General features: G+C 41.2%; 1 protein-coding gene across 2 annotated transcripts in view; it reads right to left on the reverse strand.

Moving 5' to 3' along the window:
- Positions 1-26,542, reverse strand: part of LOC111875422 — a 202,396-nt gene that overhangs the window by 127,309 nt on the left and 48,545 nt on the right. For both annotated transcript variants that reach the window (XM_033755806.1, XM_023871666.2), the window contains exon 2: positions 7,704-7,873. In XM_033755806.1, the coding sequence (XP_033611697.1) occupies positions 7,704-7,746 (43 nt within the window). In that variant the 5' untranslated portion in view covers positions 7,747-7,873. The remainder of the gene's footprint in view (positions 1-7,703; positions 7,874-26,542) is intronic.

Consider the following 26,542-nt stretch of genomic DNA (forward strand, 5'->3'; position numbering starts at 1 on the left):
CTAATTTTGTTCAGAGGTCTCTGCTCTGCTTCTTCCTCCTTGTTGTTTTTTTGGCTTATTCTTTGAAGCTGAAGATGGAGGCAGTACGTTCCTTCAAAATGCCAGCAGAATTCTGCTAGATTTCATGATGTCACATCATAGAATATGTACTGTTAAAACCGGAGACTGTTTTTAGTAGTACTTCACCACTACCAAGAAATCAAATTGAAGTTAACCGAAATACAAAAATTTTGTGGTATATACAGGTATGTTATTACTATCATCCTTCAGAATTATGTCCCCAGTGAAGCTACTTATGACAATTTTAGGAAATTACGACGTGAGCTATTTTCGCAAAGCAACTTTTAATTTTCAAACGACTAAGAATACATCATCATCATCATCAGTAATCTGTCAGACGACAGGTCCACAGTCTCTTCCAAAACAGTTTCTCCACTTAATGCGATCTTCTGTTTTAGGAAAGAGACTATCCAGGAAAAGTGATAATGTGGTAGTTTTTCNTACATAGACTATCCAGGATAGGAGAATAATTTTAAAAAATAATTTCCTTAGTAATATTCTACGTATATATTTTCTTTCTTCAACTCTGATTTTTTTAAAAAATCAAGGGGACCGCAAATGCCTAGTCCCCCGCCATTTGGCACCTATATCTGGGAGATCTCGACTGAAAGAAAGGGGTGTTTACTGGATTCATCTGGCTCGTTTTAGGGACAATAGGCGGGATCCTGCCGACAAGGAAAAGAAATACAGGGTTTCGTAAAGGCAAAAAATTTCTGACCATCTGAGCGACTCTCAGCTTCTAAAGCACCACTGTATTCCATGGTTTTAACAAATTCAAGCATTTTCTTTATTAAATACTACTTTGACGCAGGATGTGACACCCTGTTCTTTGGCAAATAATTACAAACTTTTCGGTAAAACGTCCAAATCCTTTGTCCTGAAGATGGAAGTAGCAGGATACTCACAAAAACATAGATATCCGTCACCCTCCAAAGTGGAAAGTCGAGACAATTAACCAAGGCCCTCCCGCGTGTACTATGCAAGCTGAAAACATCGCCATGTTTATCGGGCGAAGCTTATCACTTTGGTACGCTGATGAACAATGTGTCGCAAAGTGTATAGTAGAATGATCAGAGTCTATCAGTTCTACCCACCACTTGCCTCGCCGTCTCGTTGGAGGAGAGTACCAAACTACACAGTGTCACATCCCAGAATGCAACACGATCTCCACTGTATTAAATCTGATGACCTCAAAACTCACGTCTCTGCTTCCTTCCCCAGCTGATGTCGTGCCTGAGATGCACACCGTACAGTTTGTCTGCGACTTTTATAATATTGGCAATATCTGCTGTACTCTTCCCCAAATTCTTACATTTCTTCTTATTTATATTTCTACCTTTATATATCTTCCAGTCCCGTTTCCTTTCCCTGTACTCCATATTGTGGGAAATTAGATTAGATCGACGCTATGACGTCATCTCGTTCCTCCTATCTTTCTCTTGTCAACACATTTCATCGAATACGGGTAGCGCCCATGACGAATTCCAATTATATTACTATCAATAAAACATGAATCCATTAAAATGTTCACTGAACAGGTAAAAAAAGGAATCTTATAGAAATCATGCCTCTTAAGTCGAAATACTCTCATCCAGTTACATGGAAAGTTGATTTCCACAAGTGTCTGAACCTCTATTGAGAAGCGGATAATTATTTCTCGCATTTTGCAGAACTGAACGTTAAATAACGAGACCCATCTTATTGGTGTAGAGGTAAGGCTTTTAACTCATATTCGTGAGGTTCTCGATTCGAATTTCGGCCTGCACATCGGCTATCGTGACTAAGATTTTCGTGATTTCCTCAGTCCCCAAAGGAAAACAACGGAATAATAAATAGATTAGATCAGGATCACTTCCTACTAAATCTTTTCCCCAATTCATCACTTCACTATTGTACCTTCCCATGTACTTAAATCATCGTATATTAAAAAAAAAGAATAAATGCATTACGGAATTTACAATAGCCCATCCAAGGGATCAGCTTACTTTCAAAATCTATTGTAATAGTCCTAGTTGATTTTCTGCTTTACGGCGGGCAACTCCCAAAATATAACTTTGACAACATTTTTACCTTTTACCGACAGCCTCATTAAATAACCCATAAACGGACAAGAATACAACGCCTTATCAGGTACTGACGTAGTTGACTGAAGCCCTACAAATTGTCCAAAATTTAAACTGATGGAACCTAGGCGCTATATTGAAAACCTTGAAGATGTAAAAGACAAAGAATTAGGTAAAGCTATCCCTGTAACATGCCGTGGAGGCCCATGGGCTTGCGAGACGTAGAGGCTCCCACATTTGCTAGATAGTCAGCTCACAGATGGCGGTGAGGTTGTCAGCCTTACGAGCCGGCCGCCCTTTACCCTCCCCCTCCCAGGAAGATTCCTGATTCTCATTTCTGTTAGAGTCTGAGTCGTCCCTATGGACATATTTTTGCTGGAAGTATTAGGTGAATTGAAAAATCCAGTGACTTCATCGGGAATGGAACCCCCGACCTTCCGACTTGTAGCATATTGCCTCAACTAAATACGCTACCGTGTGCCCTCTCCTGAATAAGTTATAATCTAAAGTAAGGGACTGGGGGTGATGCGATATGTAGACTGCAGTTTATTTACATTCCAAGACAAATGTGATCCTGTGCTTCCGGTTCAGAAGACACGTGGGGATCGAGGTCACACATTTTCAGTCTCAACGCTAGGTGAAGATGTTCAGCTTTATGCTCTGACCGATTTACTTCGAAGGAAATAATTCCTCTATCAAATAAATTGAAGGTTTTGTGGATCTAGTCTCAGCGCTGGAGTGTGAGTGATGTTACATAGAGGTAGGCTCCGAACATAACCTAAAATATTTCTTACATCTTGAAGGACGCTAACTTGTCGACAGGGAGAAATTTTAAACAATACCTTACAATGCCATGAAATATTCTCGGGATAACTGCCACGCCACTTGTGAACATAAATCCAACGTCTTCGGAGATTTTCTCCGTCATCATCATCAAGGACTATCGTGGTTCATATATATAGTCCTCCAGCCTGGAGGCACGACCTTCAAGGGCAACCCTTGACTACTATTAATTCCTGTTTATCTTTTTAATTAATTTAATGATGCTGCTAGTCGCTTAGACTCTGGGCCTGTAGTTTCGAATGACTGGCTGATTTCTCGGGTTCTTGGTCACTTTACAGACGGTAGGACTCCTTGGACGAGAGATTAGCTCGTCTCAAGGTCTCTACCTAAGCACAGGGCAACACGAACACAGAATGAACGCATGCAAACACCAAATATCCATGCCTTGAGTGGGATTCGAACCCACGATCCCAGTGTTCAAGCGAGCAAAGACAGTTAATACATTAGACCGTGCGGCTACTGTGACCGCCAAGTACTTGTATATTACTTATTTACTTGGCCGCGCCATAGCTCAAGCTGTTAGTTGCTGGCTTCCCACCGCGCGGCCCGGGTTCGATCTCGGGTCTGGTCAAGTGGGATTTGTGGTGGACATATTGGCACTGGGGCAAGTTTTCTCGAAGTACTTCGGTTTCCTCTGCCAATCTTCATTCCACAAATTGCTCCACAATCACCCTCACCTATCGTCTGGGGCTGGTACAAGAAGCCAGAAGTGGCCGCAGTACAAGGGACTTAGTCCTACCCCACTAGCAATAAGAAAATACTCGTACTTACTTACTTATCAGAGTACAACTGATATGGGTGCCAGGCCATGAGGGTGTTGCTGGGAATGAAACCGCAGATCAGCAGATCAGCTGGCAAGAACAGGATCTGAACAGCCGTTCACAGGACCTGAACCAGCTTGCGGCATCTCAGTAGGAGAGTATTGCTGGGAATGAAACTGCAGATCAGCTGGCAAGAACAGGATCTGAACATCTGAACCAGCTTGCGGCATCTCAGTAGGAGAGTATTGCAGGGAATGAAACAGCAGATCAGCTGGCAAGAACAGGATCTGAACATCTGAACCAGCTTGCGGCGTCTCAGTAGGAGAGTATTGCACGGAATGAAACAGCAGATCTGCTGGCAAAACAGGATCTGAACAGCTGTTCACAGGACCTGAACCACAACTGGACTCAAACAGGCAAAGGGTTTTATAGCAGGACCCTCTGTCAGAAGAACGAAGGATCTGTTGAGGTTAAACAGAGATCAACTAAGATGAGTGGTAGGATTACTTACCGGACACTGCCACCTGAAAGGACACCTTTTCAGGTTTGGACTGATAGATAACCCAACTTGTGAAAGGTGCCTATAGGAAACGAATCAGCCGCACACATCCTGTGTGATTGTGAGGCCCTAGCTTATTTAAGATTTCGTTACTTGGGTCAGTTCTTTATGGAACCAAGTGACTTTTATGACGCCCCCATAAGCAGGGTCCTACTTATTAAAAGTGTAGGATTAATAAATGGCTAATCCAAGGGGAAGCACAATAGAACATTGAAGGTCGCAGTGCGGTGGGGCCGGTTTTTATGGCCCACCCCTTACATGCATACATATTTACTTAATCCGTTCCTCTTATACCTTTACGGTGTCGAGGTTGTTTTTTTCATTTTGATAATCTTACAGACGGTAGGACTCCTTGGACGAGTGATCAGCCCGCCGAAAGGCTGCTACCTAAACAAAGGACAACCCAAACACAGAATAAACGCAAACAAACACCAAACATCCATACATTGAGTGGGATTCGAACACATGATCCCAGCGTCCGAGCGGCTGCTGTGACCTGCAAGTACGTGTATATTGCCGGCTATAAATATATGCAATCATAAACTTCAATAGCGTTTGTTTAAATTTGGCATGATATACTGTGTTCACTGGTGGCCAAAGTTGAAGCGAGCTAGTGATGGATGAGGGCCCGGTCCCGTCAATATTAAACACTTCTTTGGGCGACTGAACCTCTTCATCGCCCTTTTTTATTAAACTCTGCGATGAAGAACGAGGCAATAACGAGCTAACACTGTACGGAGGCTTGGTGTGAAAATAGAATCAACGTCAAATGGGAACACATTTAGCCAGGAACTACTGTATGGGTAGGCCGTGCCATAGCTCAGGCTGTTAGTTGTCGCTTTCCCAACGCAGCGGCCCGTGTTGGGCGCAGCTCAGTTCATGTGGGATTTCTGGTGGACAAAGTGGCATTGCGACAGGCTTGCTCCGAGTAATTCTGTCTCCCCTGTCAGTTTCCATCCTCTATCTGCTCCACAGATGCAATCATCTATCATCTGGGGCTGATGCAATAAGCCAAACAGTGGCTGCAGCCACATGCTCAAGCAGTTCCTCGCGCACGGATTCTTCTACCCTGAAGATGGAGGCGATATGTTCCTCCGAAACGTCGGTTCACACAAGATCTACATGGCGCCACATCCCAGAAGACAGTATTATTCTTCTTCTGGTCTGTTTGAGGCCAAATTTAGAGGCCGTCTGGCATATTAAACCGTGCTCTATCATGGATTGTGTCCGAATATGTAATAACCGGAGGAGAGGTACTACCCGTAGTACTAGTTCTGTCGGTAGATGGATCTGCCAACAGTCAGATCTTCTTCTTTAGTGCCAGTAATGTTCGTGAAAGAAGCGTATACTTAGATATTGTGATTCTGTGATTGGATTGGGAGCGTAAAGTGCACCTAGTCACTGAACAAGAAGCTGCGAAAATTTGCCATGCCCGCCTTCATCTGTCTGCTGAAAGCAGGAGGGCTTCTGTAACGGTAACAGGAGACCTTCCCTACTCCTGCCATTCGTCTTGGGCCTCGCTATGTCCTCATCCTTACAAATGCACAATCTCGTAATGTAATCCTCGGGGCGCTGAGCCGCGAAGCGGAGCGAACAGCAATTCGTCTCTATCGCTGTTCACTGACAAAGATGTCCTCCTCTGATATATCAGGTCCGACAGATAACAAGACAGGCGCTGTTGATGGATCGAGTGTCTTTATCATTCGACGGTTTTGCATCAAATAGTAGTTGAGATTCAGTTTATTTTGAAGTAGCACTTATTTTAATGAGGAGATATGTTGTTTCTTATAAAAATATAAGGGGGAACGCAGTAGCTTACTTGGTTGAGGCACTATGCTACAAGCCGGAAGGTTGCGGGTTCAAGTCCAGATGGGGTCATTGGATTTTTTCAATTGACCTAATCCTTTCAGCAGCACTATTATTCCTGGTGTCGACTCAGCCTCTAGCAGAAATGAGTACCAAGAATATTCTAGGAATATTCTGGGGGTAAAGGGCGGCCGGTTCGTAAGGCTGACAATCTTTCCGCCATCAATGAGCCGATTGTCTAGAAAATGTGGGAACCTCAACCTCTCACAACCCTATGGGCCTTCACGGCCTGTTACAGGGACCTTTAATTTTTATAAAAATAGAAGAGGAATTTTCGCAAATAGTCAGCAAGAATGCTGAAAGATAAATTTTGGGGAAAAAAATATTAACTAGCCGTGACGTACGTGCCTTCTATTGTCAGATTAAGGGCAATTATATTCGTCATTTCTGTCATAACCGTACTTTCGTCTGTTAACCTGACTGAGCATCTCCCCTTGCTATTAAGAGATGTTTGAACTTATACGTAAGGGTTTACTGGGAGGCAGGACAAGAACAAACCCCTACTGTCTATAAATTAATCGCAAGATAATTATATCATCAGGCTGAATTAATGTTTTCCTTACAATACGTCAAAGTCCTAAATTTTCCTTAATTGCAGGAGGGGAGAACTGATCTACGTAGGTCTATTGCCTTGTATTAAGTTAAACCGGAATATTCAAACCAGGTCTCAATTATCATTTCTCTAATAAGTAATTTAAATGGTTTAGATATGGATTTAAATAATTATTTAGAAATTGAAACGTTGTCAGCTTCACTGGCAAGAAAGAATGAATTTATATTTTGTTTTGAGAACGAACTCTCCATGAGACACCGGCAAGAAATCTTATGAATAATAAAGCAAGAATCAGCTACAAGAAAATCAATATACCTGTAGAGCTTATCAATAAATATTCTTACGCGAACGTATCATTACACTGTTTTGTCTACTTTAGTATCTTAAATATTCCAGCCTTCATCTCTAGATACGAGGAAAACATATCTGGGTGGTCACAAAACGCCACCCACCGAGCTGAGAGATTTTGCGATTCTTTCAAAATTACATTAACATCCACGTCGTTGCCAGTCCATGCTGTCTTGTAATTTAAATCTTTGTTATGTGAAAAATATAACTCATATAATATTAATATTAGGTATTTTTGTTCAGTTGCAAATACCAGGGCTTTATCCGTTATTTCTAAATGCCTCGTGTAAAAGGCAAAAAGGGGATAAATTTGTTCCTGTGCTTAATTTATTAATCACAACCCCAGCAAGACACATAAGGAAATGGAGTTATAGCCACGTCACTCTTGACCTCGGTACTGAATGGAAGTGAGTGGTCAGCTTCACGCTTTGGCCGCTTTACCCCGGTGTCCATTAAGTAGGAAATTTGCGGGCTCCAGAGCCAGTCTGGACGCTGTGAAGAAGAGAAAAGCTTGCTCCTACCTGGAATCGAACCCAGGTCGTCCAGCCAGTAGCCCGTCGCTATACCGACTGAATTATTCTGACCCACGACATGTGTATGGAAAGTAAATTTTACACTCCGGGGAGTCTTATCAAAACTTTTTGACTTACCATCAGCACGCTGCACATGGCCCCTCTTGTCACCTTTACCCATGACAGACAGTGTAACCGGGGAGGACGCCAGTTGGCCTGGTTTATCTTGCGGCTTGCCGCCTCTACAGCAGTAGCAGCAATGTGCCACAAGAGAATCTCCCGTCGTGCTCCAGTTTCATCTTCACGTCCTGCAACATACGGTACGACACATAACGCTTTCGTTCGACAACTCTTTTCTCCTCATCACAATGTTCTCTTGAACTTCATAAACTTAGAGTCATGAATTCAGATCTCTCTCGAAACACTGCACATTTTCGTAAGTTACTAGGCGACCTTTGCGACAGGAAATTAATATATTTTCTATATACCGGCTGTTATGAGTGTTTGGGGTCAAAAGAAATTATTAGTATATATTTTATTCACAGGATGATTAGGAGTGATTTAGGTAATAGGATATTAGTATATTTTCTATAGACGGACTATAATGAATGATTTGGGAGATCAGGTAATAATCTTGTGCTGGCAGGAATATAATAAATATATTATGTATTATTAGAGAGGTTAGATACCTGTTCTACTGGTTGCTCTGCAAACGTCAACACGATATTCGAATTTTCCCATTTATGCCGCAACTGACCCATCGACTTTGGTTATGGTCTGTGAAATTCGCTATTGAAATTCTCGAATAAACTGTGCCGCTGGAGGTTGGTACTCCTATACCACGATATTTCACATATCCTATAGGAATAAGTCGCATGCAGTAAGATCCGGGGATCTGGGAAACCACAAGGATCCCGTCTCGTCAAATTACTAGTATTACTGTGCTTTTTGTACTTAAGACGCCATTTTTCCTTGATTGCGTTCAGAGCGCCACTCACGACCGATATGCCAACGAAATCTTAATGAGATTCCTCGTTGTTTTCAAGTCACTTCGTGTTTGTATCTGTAACCTTTTCTAAAGTACACTAATTTCGTGTCACACACATAATATGCAATAGCTCATTTATATTATACTGCATCATCCAAATTCAGAGAGGGATATCTGTGGACAGTCACTCTAACCCAGTAATGATTTTCTAGATTCTCGTAATGAAATTCTTCGGCACCACATAATCTGACAGAACGTCACCATTTGACTTTAAATAGAGAAATTCAATTGTATATATTGTATATAAATATGTGTATATTTAGTGTTTTGTTGTTCTATGTATGATTCTAACAATATGGGAGCTTGCTAAACCGATAGGGACAGATAAAAATTGTAATGTTGCCAAATCACCTTGTTTGAACTTAACTGTCATTAAGACTGACACCGCATTCGTCAGCGGTGGTTTTTGCAACATGGCAATCCATTATACAAACCGTCAATTCCCGCCCCTTGCTTGAAATACGTAATTAAATACTTCAGATCTAGTCTTAACGCTTCCAGTTTGTCTGTGAAATATTCGGTTTGTTGATCTTCCGTTTCTTAGAAACACAGCAAAACTTCACTAACATGAAACAGTCATTTGAAAGACTACTTTCACGAAAATATTTTGTTAAGTTTTAAATGCAACGGAGACATCAATGAAGACCGACTGACGTTGATTGGTTTAACTCTCGCCACTCGTAAACAACTGCCACATTTTATCTCCCCTCCTGTCTACAAACGTGAAAATTAAAGTATTATAATTTTTGGACTGAAGAGGGATGAAATACTCGGAGGTTGGGAAAAATTGCATAAAGAGTAGCTTCAGAACTTGTACCCTTCACAAAATATAAATAGAATGATTAAGACAAGGAGGATATGATTCTTAGGGGATGCAACACGTACGGGTAGAAGAGGAATACATATAGGGTTTTGGTGGGAAAGTCAAAGGGACGTAGACCACCAGGAAAACTTTGTAGCTTCGGCTTGGCCTTCTAACGATGACCAACAAAGGCCGAAATATGTAAAGGCTTTCGAAGTATTATTTTTTTTTTGTATTTGATGGGCCTTGATACTTATTAATTCGTTTGAGGGTGTGACAACTCGTAAAGTTTCTTATAAAGAAAGCAGTCAGAAATATCGTCGCTTGAGTAAACTTGTTCGGTCATAAATAATAGTAAAGTAATGGTCACGGAAAGCATGCATTATACTGCCATGTAGTCCATTAAAAGCCGAAGTACAATTCGGAACATCATGTGGCCTCCGTCTTCAGGGTTAAAGGGTAAGCCAAATAAGTAAAACAAGAAGGACGAAAGGTGCTCTGAACTACTGCCAAGCTACATGGCATCACATTAAAAAAGACAGTGCTATTCAAAGTCAACGCTATGGAAAACTCAAAACAAACAAGATCTTTTTTTTCCACATTCTAGTAAGAGTGGAACAGTCCACAAAATACTTATCGATCGACAATGAACAATACAGCCGCAATATAGGAACTCCTCGGAAATGTTCACATAAAGGAACGGGTTTTTATATGTACGTGCAATATTTTATGTATAAATTTGCATAGTTCCTGGTTCTCTCTCAATTTGTTTATGCGCATCTTCCTATATGCATTTTCATCTTATTTTCTACACTTCTTTTTAGTTTATTTGTATTCGTAGCGTATCCACGAGAGAAATAATTCTGGCAAAATCGAGAATCCAGCTGAAAGAAAAACGAACTGTCTAGAAGGGACTTCAGAGTAATTTTAATTAAAGTATAAGGCCCTATAAAAAAATTGTAATTACAACAAAGCAGAGTCAGTCAGATAAAATTAAATACATTTAATTATTTAATGCTAATAAACGATTAAATAATGTAGTGGAAGAAGAATGAACAGAGAAAAATATATGAGACTTTCAGAATGATGAAGACGTTAGAATTAACAAAATGGACCCTGATGGTTAATGTGAGCAGGGGAAGGAAGTCCCTGCTGTTTCAGCTGAATTTGAGCAACAGTGAATTAAATAATATCAATCAGTTTAAAAATAGAAAATACTGTAATTTTAAATTGCTTCACACAAAAAGCAGTGAAACTTTTAAATTAATTATCGTTTGGGTATAATATATTAACTTTCTGTGTGAAGGTGGCAGAGACACAATGCCTCCACCATAGCCCCCCGAGACGTAGGAGGCGACGAAAAGTACCTGGTTCCTGGGGGTATATCTGGGCCATCCTGTCACTGGAAGATATAAATAAAAAGACCTTGCCCACCATGTTGGAAATCGGACCCGAGGCTGACGACCTTCCTCTGTAAACAAAAATATTTTTCGCGAAATCCAAAGAAGTGAAAACCGGTTGATCTGCAGACGAATCTTCTAAGGAAGGCTACGGTTTACAAAGGGCTCTTTTGCCATTTAACACTGATGATTAAAAAATTAAATTCGCTTAGTGGGGGGTGTAGTCCAGTTGGGTTCACTCGGCACGGCGGCCTATTATAGTCTGCCCCGGGTGATTATGATGATGGAGAATTTGGTGAAATGAAGATTCGCAGGGGAAACCGAAGTACTCGGAGAAAACTCGCCCCAGAGCCACTTTGTCCACCACAAATCCAACTTTACCAGGCCCGGGCCGCCGCGGTGGGAAGCCAGCGACTAACCGCTTGAACTATGGCGCGGCCCGGTTTGGGGCTCCGGTCTGGTCAAGTGGAATTTGTGGTGGACAAAGTGGCGCTGGGGCAGGTTTTCTTCGAGTACTTCGGTTTCCCCTGCCAATCTTCATTCCACCAACTGCTCCACAATCACCCTCACCTATCATCTGGGGCTGGTACAATAGGCCAGAAGTGGCCGCAGTACAAGGGACTTAGTCCCAACCCACTAGCAATAAAAAACCTGCTTGAGCTATGGAGCGGCCGCAACAATGATGATAATGCACTGACGCAGTTTTACAAATCTTTCAGTGAAAGAATTTTTTACAATACTGGGCACTTTATGGAATGTAATTAATTTCAAATATATGATCTTCAACCCAAATATAGACAAAAGTAACATTCATAAGATATGTTTATATTCCTACATGTTACGAAATTTTGTTGTGTAGGAGGATGAGGTGGGCAGGGCATGTAGCACGAATGGGGGAGACTAGGAATGGGTATAGTATATTGGTGAGAAAGCCAGAAGGAAAGAGACCACTGGGAAGTCCAAGGCGTAGGTGGGTGGACAATATTAAATTGGATCTTAGAGAGATAGTATGGGATGGTATGGAGTGGATTGATCTGACTCAGGATAGGATCAATGGAGGGCTCTTGTGAACACAGTAATGAACCTTCGGGTTCCATAAAATGCTGGGAAATTCTTGAGTAGCTGCAGAATTGGCGGCTCCTCCAGAAGGGCTCAGCTTCATGAGTGAGTGAGTAAGTAAATAAGTAAGGTATAATTTATAATTTCGGACTGAGAAACTGAAAATTAATTTTGCACTTTACGAGTGTAGTACGCGGGTCTAGTTGCTTTCTTTTTAAGGAGGCGATGCCCTTACTACAAGTTACGCATTTATCATCGTACGAAATTTCGCCCATAATTCTGAAAGAGATCTTTCTTCTTTCTCAGCAGAAATGTTAACCATTGGTCCTTTACATTCCTCTCAGTATGTCAGTATACGAAGATCACAAAGTTCTTGTCACCCCATGACACTGTCACGTGTCCGGGGTTCCATGATTAATAATAATGAGTTCTGGATCGGATGATTGGTTTTATTGGCATATTATATTGCAACTACAATCAATTATAACAGCTCACAATCAATGGCCGCCTAAAACTCTCTACGTTCCTTACTGGACTACGAGTGTCTTCTCTTCTACGTGACTGACTTGGTTCTGATTTACGAGTCGGTCACTTCTTCAGCTTACGATGTCCGCTGGTTTGCACTCCACAGCTGAACACTGAACTACGGGTATTACGAATGAATGAATGCCTAATGGCGGCTCACTTATGAATGAATTATCGAACCGACTCAGCGTTCTCACGTGTTCTCCTTTTATAACTTCCGGACGAACCGAATAGAGATTACCACCTCAAAATTCTCTTTGCCCGTTGCTACGAAACGCGTGTTAATTTCTTAGCAACGGTTCCGGTTTTTACATGTTTACAACTTTCAGTTTTCGTTGCTGCGGAAAAGTGCCTGGCGAGCCGTTGTCTAGCAATGAATTATTCCTGATTTCAAGCGTCATGTGACAGTACTTTCCTAGGGTGTCCATACAGTCGTTGATCGTGCACGAACGAAGCAACCGTGTACCAAGTTATCGGAAGTTCCAGGTCACGCACTCTGTTTCAGGGCACTAATGCCAGTAATGAACGATTTGAAAGGGGGGAAGTGACCTTTCTTTCTGGAACGTGTTTGTAATAATGCAGCGGAATTAGAAGTCATTTCTCCGTTTTTAACGAGGAGAAATTATAAGGCAGAACTGCCTTATAATTCAAGAGCCCCATACTCTGCCGTATTTAATAAAAAAAGGGTTGCTAGAAGCTAGACTCTCCTCTGTGAATTTGGGCGAGAATATTCGCTAAAAGGTAAAGAGCCTTACTTGTATTTGGGACGTATGTGGTTCAAATCTCAGACCACGTTGCGATTATTTTAATTGCTTTCCGTGCTATGTCTAAGCCCTCAATAACAAGGCCAGATTAGCAGGCGCAGTGGAGCAGTTGCTCCGTTCATATCTCATTCATATTCAATTAACCTGTAAGCTTGTGCATATAGCAACAATTAGGAGAGGGCTTCCAAAAATACAGGCCTGTGTCTATAATCGCCGATAACAGTGGTCTCGCTGTTTAAGGCATCAAGAGTCTCCACCCGCTCAGATCCTGGGATCGTGGGTTCGAATCCCACTCGAGAAATGGATATCAGTGTGAGTTTATTCTGTGTTTTTGCTGTCCTGTGTGCAGGCAACAGCCTTGTGACTAGCTGACTCCCCGTCCGAGGAGTTTTAGCGACTGTGTAAATGATGAAGAAACAGCAAAAATTGCCAAAGTGCAACAAAAGGTTGTAGAGCCATAGATAGATAGAGGGATAGTGTCTACAATCAAGGCCGTAGGCTACCTGAAACCAGCATTGAATCGGCAATAGTTGGAGGTGAGTGGTCAGCATCATGCCTCGGCCACTTTACCCCCGGGGAAAGAGCCCCCGGTACCCATTGGATAGGAGGTTGGGTGGACCCCAAAACCGGTCTGGACGATGTGAAGAAGAGAAAATTCATTACCACTGACTAAATGGATATCCTGACTGACAATTGTAGCGGTTTTCTTCAGAATATCCAGGAGAATGCAAGGGTGACATGAAATAGGTTATGTCTTTCTACTTTGAAATTCTTACATACTCATCATCTTCACTTTGCGCGTGTAGTTTAAAAATCATCATTAATCCTTTGACAAAATATTTGACTCACATAACAAGTGATTTGTTTCAAACTTGTTTCCACTTTCTCGACAGGCATGCAGTATATCTTAATGATTGGCGTCCATTTGCCTATATCCGTCTAAATTGCATCACTTGTTCTACACTTCAGTATATTCTTTAACACTTAACACTACACGTTTCGGCCTCAAAGGGCCATATTCAGGTGTTTTATTACAGATATCCAATCAAGACCTAGTTAAAACTGCTACACTGTTTCGCTGTTCCAATTCATTTTAAAGACCACACGCTGCAGTCCTCCTTTAATTAAAACGAGATAAAATTCTTTTATAATTTGTTGTTTCACGTCACTCAGGGTGTCGTCGCTTCCGTAAAATGTATTAAAATGTTTTCCCCGGTTCGCCTCACGTTAGTTATTTGCAACTGGTTTCCGTTTCCTCCTCAACGTGTGGTGTTGTCTTTACGTGATTACTCGACAGATTAGATCTACTGCGAAATGAACAAAAGGTTACATGTTACGAAAACCCAACCTGAATCTCATTGTAATCTAAAATTATTTTGTAAAATGATGGAATAATCGAAACTGGCAGTTAACTTCAAAATGCCGACGTCAACGAAGCGAATGTGCATTGTATATTCTTCCGGTTCAACATCCGACGTATATGTAACGTACATGTAACCCAGCAGCAGCAAATGAATGAGGACATGCTTAGTAGAATTTAAGGTTCTCACAACGGTTGTTATGAAGATCTGTATTTCCTGGAATGTAACAACTTTCAGTCCCGTTAAAAGTCAACTAACGTTTCAGCGGACATGTTGCCTCCAATTTCACCACTGAAGTTAGGGACGAAATGTTTCTCTGAAACGTCTGTTGACATTCAACTTTTGACACAGTGTTATATCCCAAAAGCAGGACTCTTCAAAATTGGACCAAACAGTTAAAAGGCTTGAGAGAATATGTCCTACTTTCTCGTTAGGTATATTTACAGTCTCCTGACTTCAGTAAAGTCAGAACGGAAAACTTGTACATATATGAAACACTCTTGTAGCTACAACACAGGTTACAGGTCTGAAACTACTTCTCACATTCGTGCTTAGCAATTTGCCATACCTTGAGAGCAAAGCTTTATTTATCACTGTAGAGAAGCAGGTCTCAAGTTTTCCTACGTCACAATGCATCTGAATATCTGCTTCTCATATCGCGATGCACGTGTGTGCAGAAACTTTCCTTCTGAAAATAAGTCGACTACTGTTACTCATAAATAACTGGTGTAAACCTGAGAAAGCAAAGTGTGTTAATGGAGTTAAAAAGCACTCCATCCTGCAAGCGGCCTGGCCATAGCCGCTCCCGTGAGTATATTTATCAGTTGTTGGTCTGTTCCTTGCCTCTCAGGGACAGCTAAGTGCCTAGAGTCAAATTACGACCTGAAACAGTATAACCGGAGAGACATTTTGCAAACCGCTTTGTAAAGTATACAGCTGTGTGCAGGGTGCAAGCAAGCCAGCCACTGATCAATTTTGTAACACCTCCTGCTACGACTGTGTTGAAATTACTGTTGGCTTCGGTGAAGTTAGCAAACTAGTCGTAAGTAGCAATTCGTTAATATGCACAACTTTGCTAATCAGAACAGGATAATAAGGCTTAGTTTGAAGAGTGCTGTATTCTGTGTTGTACCGCCGTGTAGTTTGGAGAAAGTAAACGATTCGGAGGCGCCACTTCCTTCTGCTGGCTTCTCTCTTGGTTTACTCTTTGAGCCTGAAGATGGAAACGATGTGTCCCTCCACGTAATTCAGAGAAATTCCGAAATTTCGTAGGTGCCGTATATTCTATTGGCTTGATTCGGTTTATCCTGGTCCGTCACACTATCAATAGTGTAAAGATTATCAACTCCGTCCAGTAAAGTAATTAGGCATTGGGGGGGAAGTTACGAATATACTGAGTAAACAATCGCGGACAGTCAACAAGGGGTGGTCCTCCAACTTGGGGTTTGGAAGTGGGCTAACAACTCCTCACCGTAAAAAATTACTTTGTTACGAAAATGAACACAAAGACGAACTTAAATTGACGCAAGTAAGGAGGTTGGTCTAGAAGTAAACACAGAGAAAACTAAGTCTATGTTGCTGTCTCGTCACCAAAATTCAGGGCAAAAAATGTGGCACAATTCAAATGCTTGGGAAAGAATGATAACTAATCAAAACCTGATTCAGGAGGAAATTAAGAGGCGATTGCACTCGGGTAATGCTTGCTACCATTCAGTTCAGAACCTTTTGTTGTCTCATCTGCTCTCCAAAAAACATAAAAATTAGAATATACAAAACTATAATTTTGCCTGTGGTTCTGTATGGGTGTGAAAATTGGTTTCTGACATAAAGGTAGGAACAGAGACTTAGAGTATTTGAGAACAGGGTGTTGAGGAGAATATTTGGACCGAAGAGAGATGAAGTGACAGGAGGTTGGAGAAAACTGCAAAATGAGGAGCTTCATAAGTTGTACTCTTCTCCAAGTATAATTAGAAATCAAGGAGGATGAGATGGGCAGGGCACGTAGGACGACTGGGGGAGATGAGGAATGCATATAGGTTATTGATAGGAAAGCCAGAAGGAATGAGACCACTGGGAAGACCAAGGCTTAGGTGGGTGGGCAATATTAAAATGTGTTTTAGAGAGATAGGATGGGATGGTATGTATTGGATTGTTCTGGCTCAGGATAGGGACCAGTGAAGAGCTCTTCTGAACACGGTAATGAACTTTCGGGTTCCGTAAAATGTTGAGAAATTCTTGAGTAGCTGCAGATTTGGCTTCTCCTCAAGAAGGGGTGAGCTCCATAAGTAAGTAAGTACGTAAGTAAGTCTACCTACGTTTAATTTGTTGGACATAACCTCAGTGCTTTTACATACCGCCTCCGTATTTACAGATATAGGTGTTGACATATAAACACTATGTGCTATATTGTTACGTAACCGAGGTTTGTGTGACAAAAATACGAGTTTTGGATTTTATGATCGAATTTATTGGACCTCTATACAACTAGTTACAACATTTCACAAATCGCTATCTGACATATTGCCATATGAATCACAATATAATTTATTGGAAATGTTCATGATCTATCTTTAAAATGAACGTCTTGTGTTCTTATGTCGCTTCGAGCTCCCTGCTGATGTGTTTGCTTGCGGTCATTGTGAAACTTCATGCGTTATCGATTTGAAGTTGCTCTCGATAAAATTTAAGGACGCACTACACTTTTGATCATGAATTTACATTTTCATAAAAAAGAATGTTGTCGTGTAGCTATTGAGTGTGAGAGAGTTAAAGCCACAAGTTACGATCCAGCAGGGCGACTGATTTGATGTTACCTAGAGGAGAGAGTAGCCGTTGTGGTCGTTACCAGTAGGGTGAAAAAAGTGGAGGGCTTTCGATGGCGACGTCATAAATTCACATGAGTGGTCCGTCGTATTCTTATTTTCTTACTTTACAATTTTTTCTGTTGCTAGTGGGATGGGACTAAGTCCCTTGTACTGCGGCCACTTCTGGCCTATTGTACCAGCCACAGATGACAGGTGAGGGTGATTGTGGAGCAATTGGTGGAATGAAGATTGGCAGGAGAAACTTAAGTACTCGGAGAAAACCTGCCCCAGCGCCATTTTATCCACCACAAATCCAATTTGAGCAGACCCGGATCGAACCCGGGCCGCCGCGGTGGGAAGCCAACGACTAACCGCTTGAGTTATGGCCCGGCCCTTACTTTACATTACTGTGTTGTGTACTACTGTGATGTTTTTCCTTACCAGAGTTCACATTAGTTCGTTGGTCGTTATTTTATGCCTTGGGTGATGATTTGACACGTAGACCTCACAGACCTTATGATTGATTTCTGGCATATAAATGTGTCACGGACCACGTTCATGAGAAAGATTTTCATCTCAATTAATGGAAATGCTTTTTTTGCATTATGGCAATGCGATTTCTAACACACTACTTCATTATTTTCGCTATATATTTTGCAGATCCTATTTTACTTGTCTTAGTTTCTTTTGTTTGTAACTAGTGCCCTTCACGGTATTTTCGCAGCATAACACAGAGTTGTCACAAAGTAATTTCGATGTTACCAATTTAAGTACATGTTAAAGACAATACCACAATTCAACAAAAGGCCATGCGACTTGTAAATAACAGTTTAGTTCCTTTATTTCTATAACAGCTTTATTGTACCGTTGTAATTCAGATATTGTCACGTACTCTCGAACCCAACTTGCGTAACTGTGACGGTAGCTTCTGGCAATCTTCCCTCTGAAGCGCCAGGCATACTCTGCTGTTAATAACCAAATAAACGGATAGTGTAGTGAAGTTAAGGGACTGGCAATATTGAGGAAACTTCACAGGACGATCACGAACCTCTAACAGAAAACATGACTGTATCCACGGCAAGTTTCTACTCACTGGCAAGGAGTCTGCTATCTGTGCTTCTTTGTGTTCGATTCCTGTGTCTGCTATTCATAGGTACGTCAGAAAAAAACCGATACAAGCCGTAGGGCCATTTGCGTATGTAAGTTAGAAGTCAGGTCGCGAGGAATTGCAGCCGTACGACTGACAGTACTAAGAGAACCGTACTTTACAGTGACGAAAAATACGTAGTTTCTAGTTACGCAGTCATCTACTTCCCGTCAAGTGTAGTTGGAGTGGAAAGTTGTTTTTCTTATATTGGTACCATAATAAATATTACTTCTCTCCAGCGATGATTTCAATCGAGATACTTCTCTGGTGCAAGGCCTCATACGTGTGGAGTTTCAATAGTTTAATATTTCCTTAGCTCTCGCAGGCGGTTTGTGCTGTGATTGATTTATGTACCTCTTCTTGAAGCTGGCAAAGGTGTCTGGAGATAGGGACTAGCTCTGTCGATTTGGCCCAACTGAATTGGTTTTACCTGAAGACGGAGACAGAATCCACTCTCCGAAACGCTCTGTTTTGAAAAATAAACATGACGGTTTTTAGGTATAGATAAGACGTGGTTAATGTCCAAAAACACAATATTTGTATCTATTTCCCTCAGCTGATTCATTCGAAGCTATGAAATGTTTTGGTTTATAAGATGCACACTGGGTTTAACTAATTCCAGGCAAAACGTTAGAGGTTCTATTGAAGAAAAACTTCTTTTCTGTTTTATTTTCCCCCGGTTTTAGTGGCCTTGTTGGATTGCTGTTAGACCTGGACCATTCGCCATTGTCTCTAATTTTCAGATGGTGTAGCAAATTAGCGAAGGCTACAGGCAATCTCATCTGAAATGTATTATATATGTAAGAAAAGATAAAGTTGTTTTTTCAAGCGAAGCAACACTGCAATATCTCCTTCGAATAGCGAACTATTTGGGAAGGCAATAATTGCTAAGATAGACGAAAATTTCACGGAACTGAGGAGTTCAGTGCCGCTGTAATTATTTCTCACTGGACCCTATCCTATTCAGTTTTTGGAAACAAAACCGTATATTTTTTCCAGGCCTTCCCATGCGGGCCCTGCCCATGTCTTCATCTTTCATTTGGATTCCTTAATAATATCAGATGAGCCGGTCACGGTAGCCGAGTAGTCTAAAGCATGTACTACCTTCGCTCGCTCGGAAGCCGGGATCGAATCCCATACAAGGCATGGATGTTTGTTATGTGTCTGTGTTTTTTCTGTGTTTGTGTTGTCCTGTGTTTAGGTAGAGGCCTTGAGACGAGCTGATCACTCGTCCAAGGAGTCCTACCGTCTGTAAATTATGATCATGAAACTGAAAATCAGAGGCCAGGGCCCAAGAGTACTGTAGAGCCAGCGAAAAAAAATCAGATGAAGACCAAAAATTATATGCTCCTCAATTTGCGTATTATGAGATTTGAAATTTTCGTGGTGTTGTAGACTTTGATTGTGCTCCTCTGGACTATGTCCGACGGCTAGTTAAAAATCATTTCTAGGAACCTATTCCATGTGTCTTCAGGAAAGAAATTCTAGGAATTGGAATAGATGATAAAAACTGAACACTGTCATGTGTTTGAGTGACTACGACGCAGGATTGGATTGGCGAATCGGTTTATTGGATCTTCACTAGTCACAACTACAAATAATTGTTAACATCACAAATTGAGTCTTCACAGTTCTTCTACGAACTTCTCGTTGTTGTCTCCTACCGAGAACTGAACTGAACTGCTGGTGTTATTCTCGTTACACAGGCGCCGCACGGACTACGCACAGAAAACCAAGTTCTATTTTCTTGCATAAGGAAGACCAAACAGAGAACAAATCACAAGAATCCTATCCAGCGTCTTCATTGGTGCGCTATTGCCTAGCAACGGGCAATAAGATTCCTCCACTGAGACACATCTTCCATTGTTTTCTGTGTGTATTCGGTCGCGGGGTGTTCACCGGTCCGTTACTTAGCAACGATCTGACCATCCACGTTACAATACTTTTCGAGTAAAACAAAAACATGGAAAGTAGGAATGGATGATTGTCAGTGCTGACAACCTACGACGGTTAAGGTATTTCTTCCTCTTTTTAGTTGTGGAGAAAATGTTTTAACCATTCCGTAAAGGCGATTTTGATATTTATGACGCAAGAATTGGAATTGAACATTGAAAAGGACTGAGTAGATTCAGTTTGCTTAAGGGCAAATTTTGAGGTGAAGTGCCTGGGCAAATTTCCCAGCAAACAGTATCTACGTGTATATCTGGTTGTGACAATAAGATTAAGATACTACAGTAACTAGATTGTAAGGATGCATACTGAAAACCATATGAAGGATGAAGAAAGTGGTGATTTGATTTTCAGAAACGTGTGAATAGAAACAGCGTGTTTGAAGAATTTATAGAACGGGGAATGGGTTTATGTCATGACGATACATGCGAGTCACGTTGGTCCGTGACCTCTGACCGTGCTTGGCATTTCTGCCACTGTCTGCAGCCCTCTGGAGTTTTGGGTGTTGTGGGATGAGGAACGGCCAGTCAATAATTCCCACCGCAATCCTCGGTTGCATCACCTTCCTATACACTCGCAAATAGAATTACTTAATCTTTATTTTTTTCTTGGGCGATGGTCCAGCTCTTATTGTTAATAACTAAATTTTTCTCACAAGGCGTCTAGTCGACCGTACACAATTGGCATTAGCGATGGATGTGGTGGCCAAAATGGCACTTCAGTCTGTCTCTTGCGCCGTGCTTCGTTCAACATTCCATATATTTTATATGTCTGCGGCTACATTTGTGGGGTGGGATATGTGTCATAAACGCTTATAGTCAGATGTTATCGTTTAGGTTTCTTCTTTTGAACATGCACAACTTATAATTACACGTTATAATGAGGAGCTTCGTACTTTATCTCTCTATATTTCTCTACAGCCCTTTGGACTTTGGCCGCTTTTTCAGTTTCTTGATCCTATACAGGGTCGGTAGGACATGGGACTTCTTGAACGGGGGATCAGCCCGTCGTGGGACTCTACCTACACACATAATAACTCAAATACAGAATAAACGTACATACAGACACCCATACCTCGAGTGGGATTCAAACCCACGACTACATTGCTGGAGATGACGAAAATTGTTCATGCCTTTGACGGCGAGGTCACTGTGATTTGTTCGGAAATTATACTCTTCATTAAATATGATGGAATTTATCAAATTAATTTTCCCGGTACTGCAGTTAGCGGGGCATGCAGAACACATGAAATGTGAAGAAAGATACGCAATTTTAGTCGGAGAATTAAATGGAAGAGACCACTTAGAAAAACTGAGGTTAGATGGGAGGATAATGCAAAAATTCATCCTAAGAAGTACGATATGATGATGATGGTGACTTGTTTCATATGACTCATCACAGGAGCAAATAGAGACCACAGTGTTGTGGATAACGTAATGTGCTTTCGAATTTCATAGGAATCTCTCTTTCTAGCTACTTGAGCGTCTAGTACATTCGTAGTAAAAATTCTGTCCCATTGAGATATGTTTTATTTAACTGAGTAAGTGTCATGTTATTCATTACGAGATTCATGCCGATTATTGGATTTAGGGCTCCAATAGCGTGACTATGAAGAGCACAATCTTTTGGTGGGAGGCACCATATTGTTCGACAGAACTTCACCGAAGTTTCGGAGGTAAATACTGTTTTCTTCTTCAGGATCAAAGACAAAACTAAGACAGAAACAGGCAGCAAGCATAGCTATGCTTATTTGTTGACCTTGCGAACAGAGATAATGTCTTCCTCCTAAACGTCGGTAAATATCTACCTGACTACACGGCGTCACATACTCTTCATATGTATAATACTAAACTAGTAGGCATGAACTTTAAAGCATTAAAGTAAGAATTTATTAAATATATCTTATATATACTGTTTTATAGCGTGGGACATGCGGTAGCGTACCAGCCGGAAGGTTGCAGGTTCGAATCGCGATGAAGTCATTGAATTGTTTCCGTTGACCTAGTTCTACGGGTTCGACTGAGCCTCTTAACAGAAATTAATACCAGGAATCTTCCTCGGGGGCAAAGGACGGCCGGCGCGTTAAACTGACAACCTCACTGCCATCTGTGAGCCAAGTGTGTAGAAAAATGTGGGAGCTTGGACGTCTCACAACCCTATGGAACTTCACGGTCTGTTACAGGGATAGCTTTAGCTTACATTACTACTTTGTAGCAATTTTATTGTTTCTTTAGGGTTCATTTTCAGAAAAGAAAATTGGCATAGAACCCAGACCATTCTAATCGCACTGGAAGTCTGAAAGGTAGTTAATTTACATACAGAAGATACAGAAAACGCTGTGAGACGTAACGGCGAAATAGAGAGAGAGAGAGTTAGGAACTGATATGTCAAGCCGAAGGGAAGCAATCCGATTACAAAGGACTCAGCAAAGGGTCCGACAGAAGTTGCTGCATGTAATAACATCTCTCCAGGCAGATACTTTTCTGCTCCTTTTCTGCTCCTCAACGAAAAAGAGCAAAGCAAAATTGATGTCATGACAGAATTTTAGCGGAACCTTGTGTAACACATGGCCTTTACGACTAACATATCTCTTGCTAGATTCCTAGTTCTTTGAATATTGCATATTACGACAACACTGCACAGGCAAGCTGGATTCAGTACCCTTGAACATCAAGATTAGGAGTCATAATTTCTCACATATATTACATATTGTTTAATAGTGATATTTTCATTATAATTAATACGTATTCTGAATTTTGAAAGATTATTAAAAATCATTAATAACAAAATTAAAAGTAGAATTTAATTTTAATGCAACCTGAATTTGCTCGTCAACTTACGTGATTGAGAAACTTGTCACGTATGTTGAGAAGTGAAAACTGTAGAGGAACAAGATATAGGAAAATTGGCTGCCCGATTAATTAAGAAAAGTTCATAACGATGAAATTTGTGTTTCAGTTTCATGAATATCTAACATATCAACAATAATAAAAGACCACTTTTGGTTAAATGTATTTACTTAGATATATATTGTCTTTTTCGCCGGTCAATGTAGTCGAGCGGTCTTAGGCATGCACTGTCTTTGCTCTCTCGGAAGCCGGGATCATGGGTTCGAATCCCACAAAAGACATGGATGTTTAGTGTGTGTACGCGTTTATTCTGTTTGTGTTATCCTGTGTTTAGTTAAGAGGTCTTTCAACGAACTGATCACCAGTCCAAGGAGTCCTACCGTCTGTAAAAATTATCAATGAAACTGAGAAATCAGCCCTATGCTCCAAAGTGAGAGCGACGAGGAGGAAAAAATGTTGTTTTCTTCGGTACAAAAAATTAGGCCTAAGAGATTTCTGTTCCTCTTTAACTGGGCTATATCTTGTCTTCATTTGAAATGTGCAGGGCTTTCCTACTAGAAGCATATTTGCCGGTACTGTCATATTCGGTTTCAGCTTCAAGGTCGAAACACTCAGTGCGCCGGCAAATATGCTACTTCTAACAGTATGCAGAAGTATGTTTGTCGGTGTGCGTACTGGGGCAATGCGAAGTACTATGTTTGTGATATTCCAATTAGGGCTTACTAAAGCTTATAATTCTGCTTTCTAATATTCGTAGTTTTGACCGCCTTTATGGGCTAGTGGTCAAGTTCTTGGCTACAGGAACTGTAGATCTAATTGAACCGGGCTCAATCTCCGGCGCTACCAGATTTTCTGAGAAGTAGTGGGTCTGGAACCGAGTCTTGAGCCCGAAACGTACACGAGGTATGGATCTCTGTCCGGGATTCTTCTGCGTTCTGCGTAGGTAAGGGCCTTGCTACAGGGCTGATCACTTGTCAAAGGAGTTCTACAGACTGCCTATAAGACCCATACAAACAAAAAATAACTCTGTGGTCCTCAAGTGAACTATCCCGACCGAATGCCTGTCACTTGTCGGCGAAGATAATGCCAACTTTTGCAGATAGAGGGTGTTACATGGTCAGCGCAACGGGTTCCCACGGCCGTTAATCTCGGTTCTCTAGACCTGAGCCGCTGTTTCCTTGAAATAGCTTCTCAATTATAAATAACGGGGTTGAGTGGACCCCGTTCCAGACCCACTACGTCTCAGAAAATCTTTTAGCGCTGGGAATCGAACTTGGGAGCTCTGGATCTGAAGGCAAGAACTCTGACCACTAGAGCACAGAGGCGGTCGCTATAAGAACCATACTTCAAGATTAATTTTGTTGGAAAACAGGCCTGAGGGCCTAATATGAAATGTAGTAGAAGAAATAACATTTATCTACAAACAACGACCAGAACGCGCCCACGTTCGACTACACGCCCAGCTGAACGCAAGTTTGAAGCGGGTTACATCTCTCGCCACCCAGAGAGGCAGGTCCGTTAACATATCGTATTTAACAGGAATTCATTTTTATTGGAAGAAAGTAAAGAATTAGATCATACACGTATTTGAAATTTTTGAAGTTGCGTATTCTTTCTTTGGTCGTGCTGTAAATCCGTTCATATTACCAAGTTTCCGCCGTATGTACATGTATTTTCCATTTGTTCTGAGCTACTGACATTATCGTTGCATAAAAAATCTAGTTTTATTAAAATACAGGGAATTTCTTGATCAACATAGCGAATATTGGATTCTAAAAGAGTACTTCACTTCTCGGAGTGATATGTGAAGTTCCTGTTCAGTAGAGATTTTTTCGTTAATGAACTCTATGTATTGTTGCGTTTCTCAGAACTGGAATTTATATTGTAGAATTTTCCATCTGAATTCATCGGATATAATTTTTCCAATATTCGATTTCCCTTGTCGTCAGCAAAGCGGAAGAGAAGTTTGAGAATTATCTTCTCTTCCTCTCTTCTGGTTTTGAGGTCGAGCTCCTTATATAGAAGGCGCTGGTGTGTGTTTCAAGAGGCCCAGACGCAAGGGTGATTAAAACATTACTCTCGCCCTTAATACCAACCTTATTAAACTTTTGGCACATCCATAAACGAGAAAGCAACGACGACACACTGAGAGAGGCATTGATCTCACATCACATTACGATGCACAAAGTAGTTCCAGCTTTTATGTACATTAGCCTGTTATCGTGAAATCGAAATACTCAGAACTCCATTGTGATTTGCAGTCTAATTCCACTAAAAAAGGACAGAACCCAGTGTTGAAGACTGCGATCTTCTGGGTTGTAATGCCGTGTTTTTGGTAGACAGTCCGACGTTTTGAAGCAAAAAATTGCATCATCTCCAGGATCGAATAAGAGGCCAAGCAGGAAATAAGCAGAAGCAGACAGCAAGCTCGGATGCTTATAGTAATTTATTATGATGAAAGCAGTCTTCTGGGATGTGTCGCCGTGTAGATATGGTGTTAACCGACGTTTCGGAGGAAAGTATCGCCTCCAATTTCAGGGTAGAAGGAGAAATAGCTATATAACTGTGTTTATTTCCGACATTAGTCTGCTTGCACCTGCTCTCACTGTTCCTTCGCTTGCGGATTTTCTTATTTTCCTCCTACCCTGAAGATGGAGGCGATACGTTCCTCCGAAACTTCGGTTAACACCACATCTGCACGGCGCCATATCCCAGAAGACTGCTTTATTCATAGTCACCGCGGTGAAAACCTCAAATCTTACATAGTAATTTATTGTTTGGTTTATTGTTCAACACTGAAGATGGAGGAAATTAGTTAGTCTGAAATGTCAGGTTATCTCCGAATTACACGGTGTTACAAGACAGAAGACCGTTGTAAGAGCCTCAGATCCGAAATTAAATCAGTAATATCCACAAAAGCTGGATATGAGAAATGGGTCACAGGACAGCAGTGGTCAGCTTTGCAATGTGCGTTTTTCCGTTTATGAAATTAATACGTGTGCCTGCACTTACTACAGCGCAATGAGTCTGGAAATTGTTCGGCTTGCATCTCGTTAAATTTTCACAAGTCGAGAAAGGTTTCAAATTAAAGCTGTAGATCGTAACGAGATCTATATTTCATGTTGTATACTGTTTTTACGTAACGAAATGTTTCAGAGAACACAGATAAATCTCAAATGGAGCTCCATATAAAGTAACATTGACCACTATGAATCAAATATCGATAATTGATTGTAAGATTTGAGGCTTTCACGGCGGTGACTATGAA

The sequence above is a fragment of the Cryptotermes secundus genome, unplaced genomic scaffold, assembly GCF_002891405.2.
Source record: "Cryptotermes secundus unplaced genomic scaffold, Csec_1.0 scaffold115, whole genome shotgun sequence".
NCBI classification, from domain to species: domain Eukaryota; kingdom Metazoa; phylum Arthropoda; class Insecta; order Blattodea; family Kalotermitidae; genus Cryptotermes; species Cryptotermes secundus.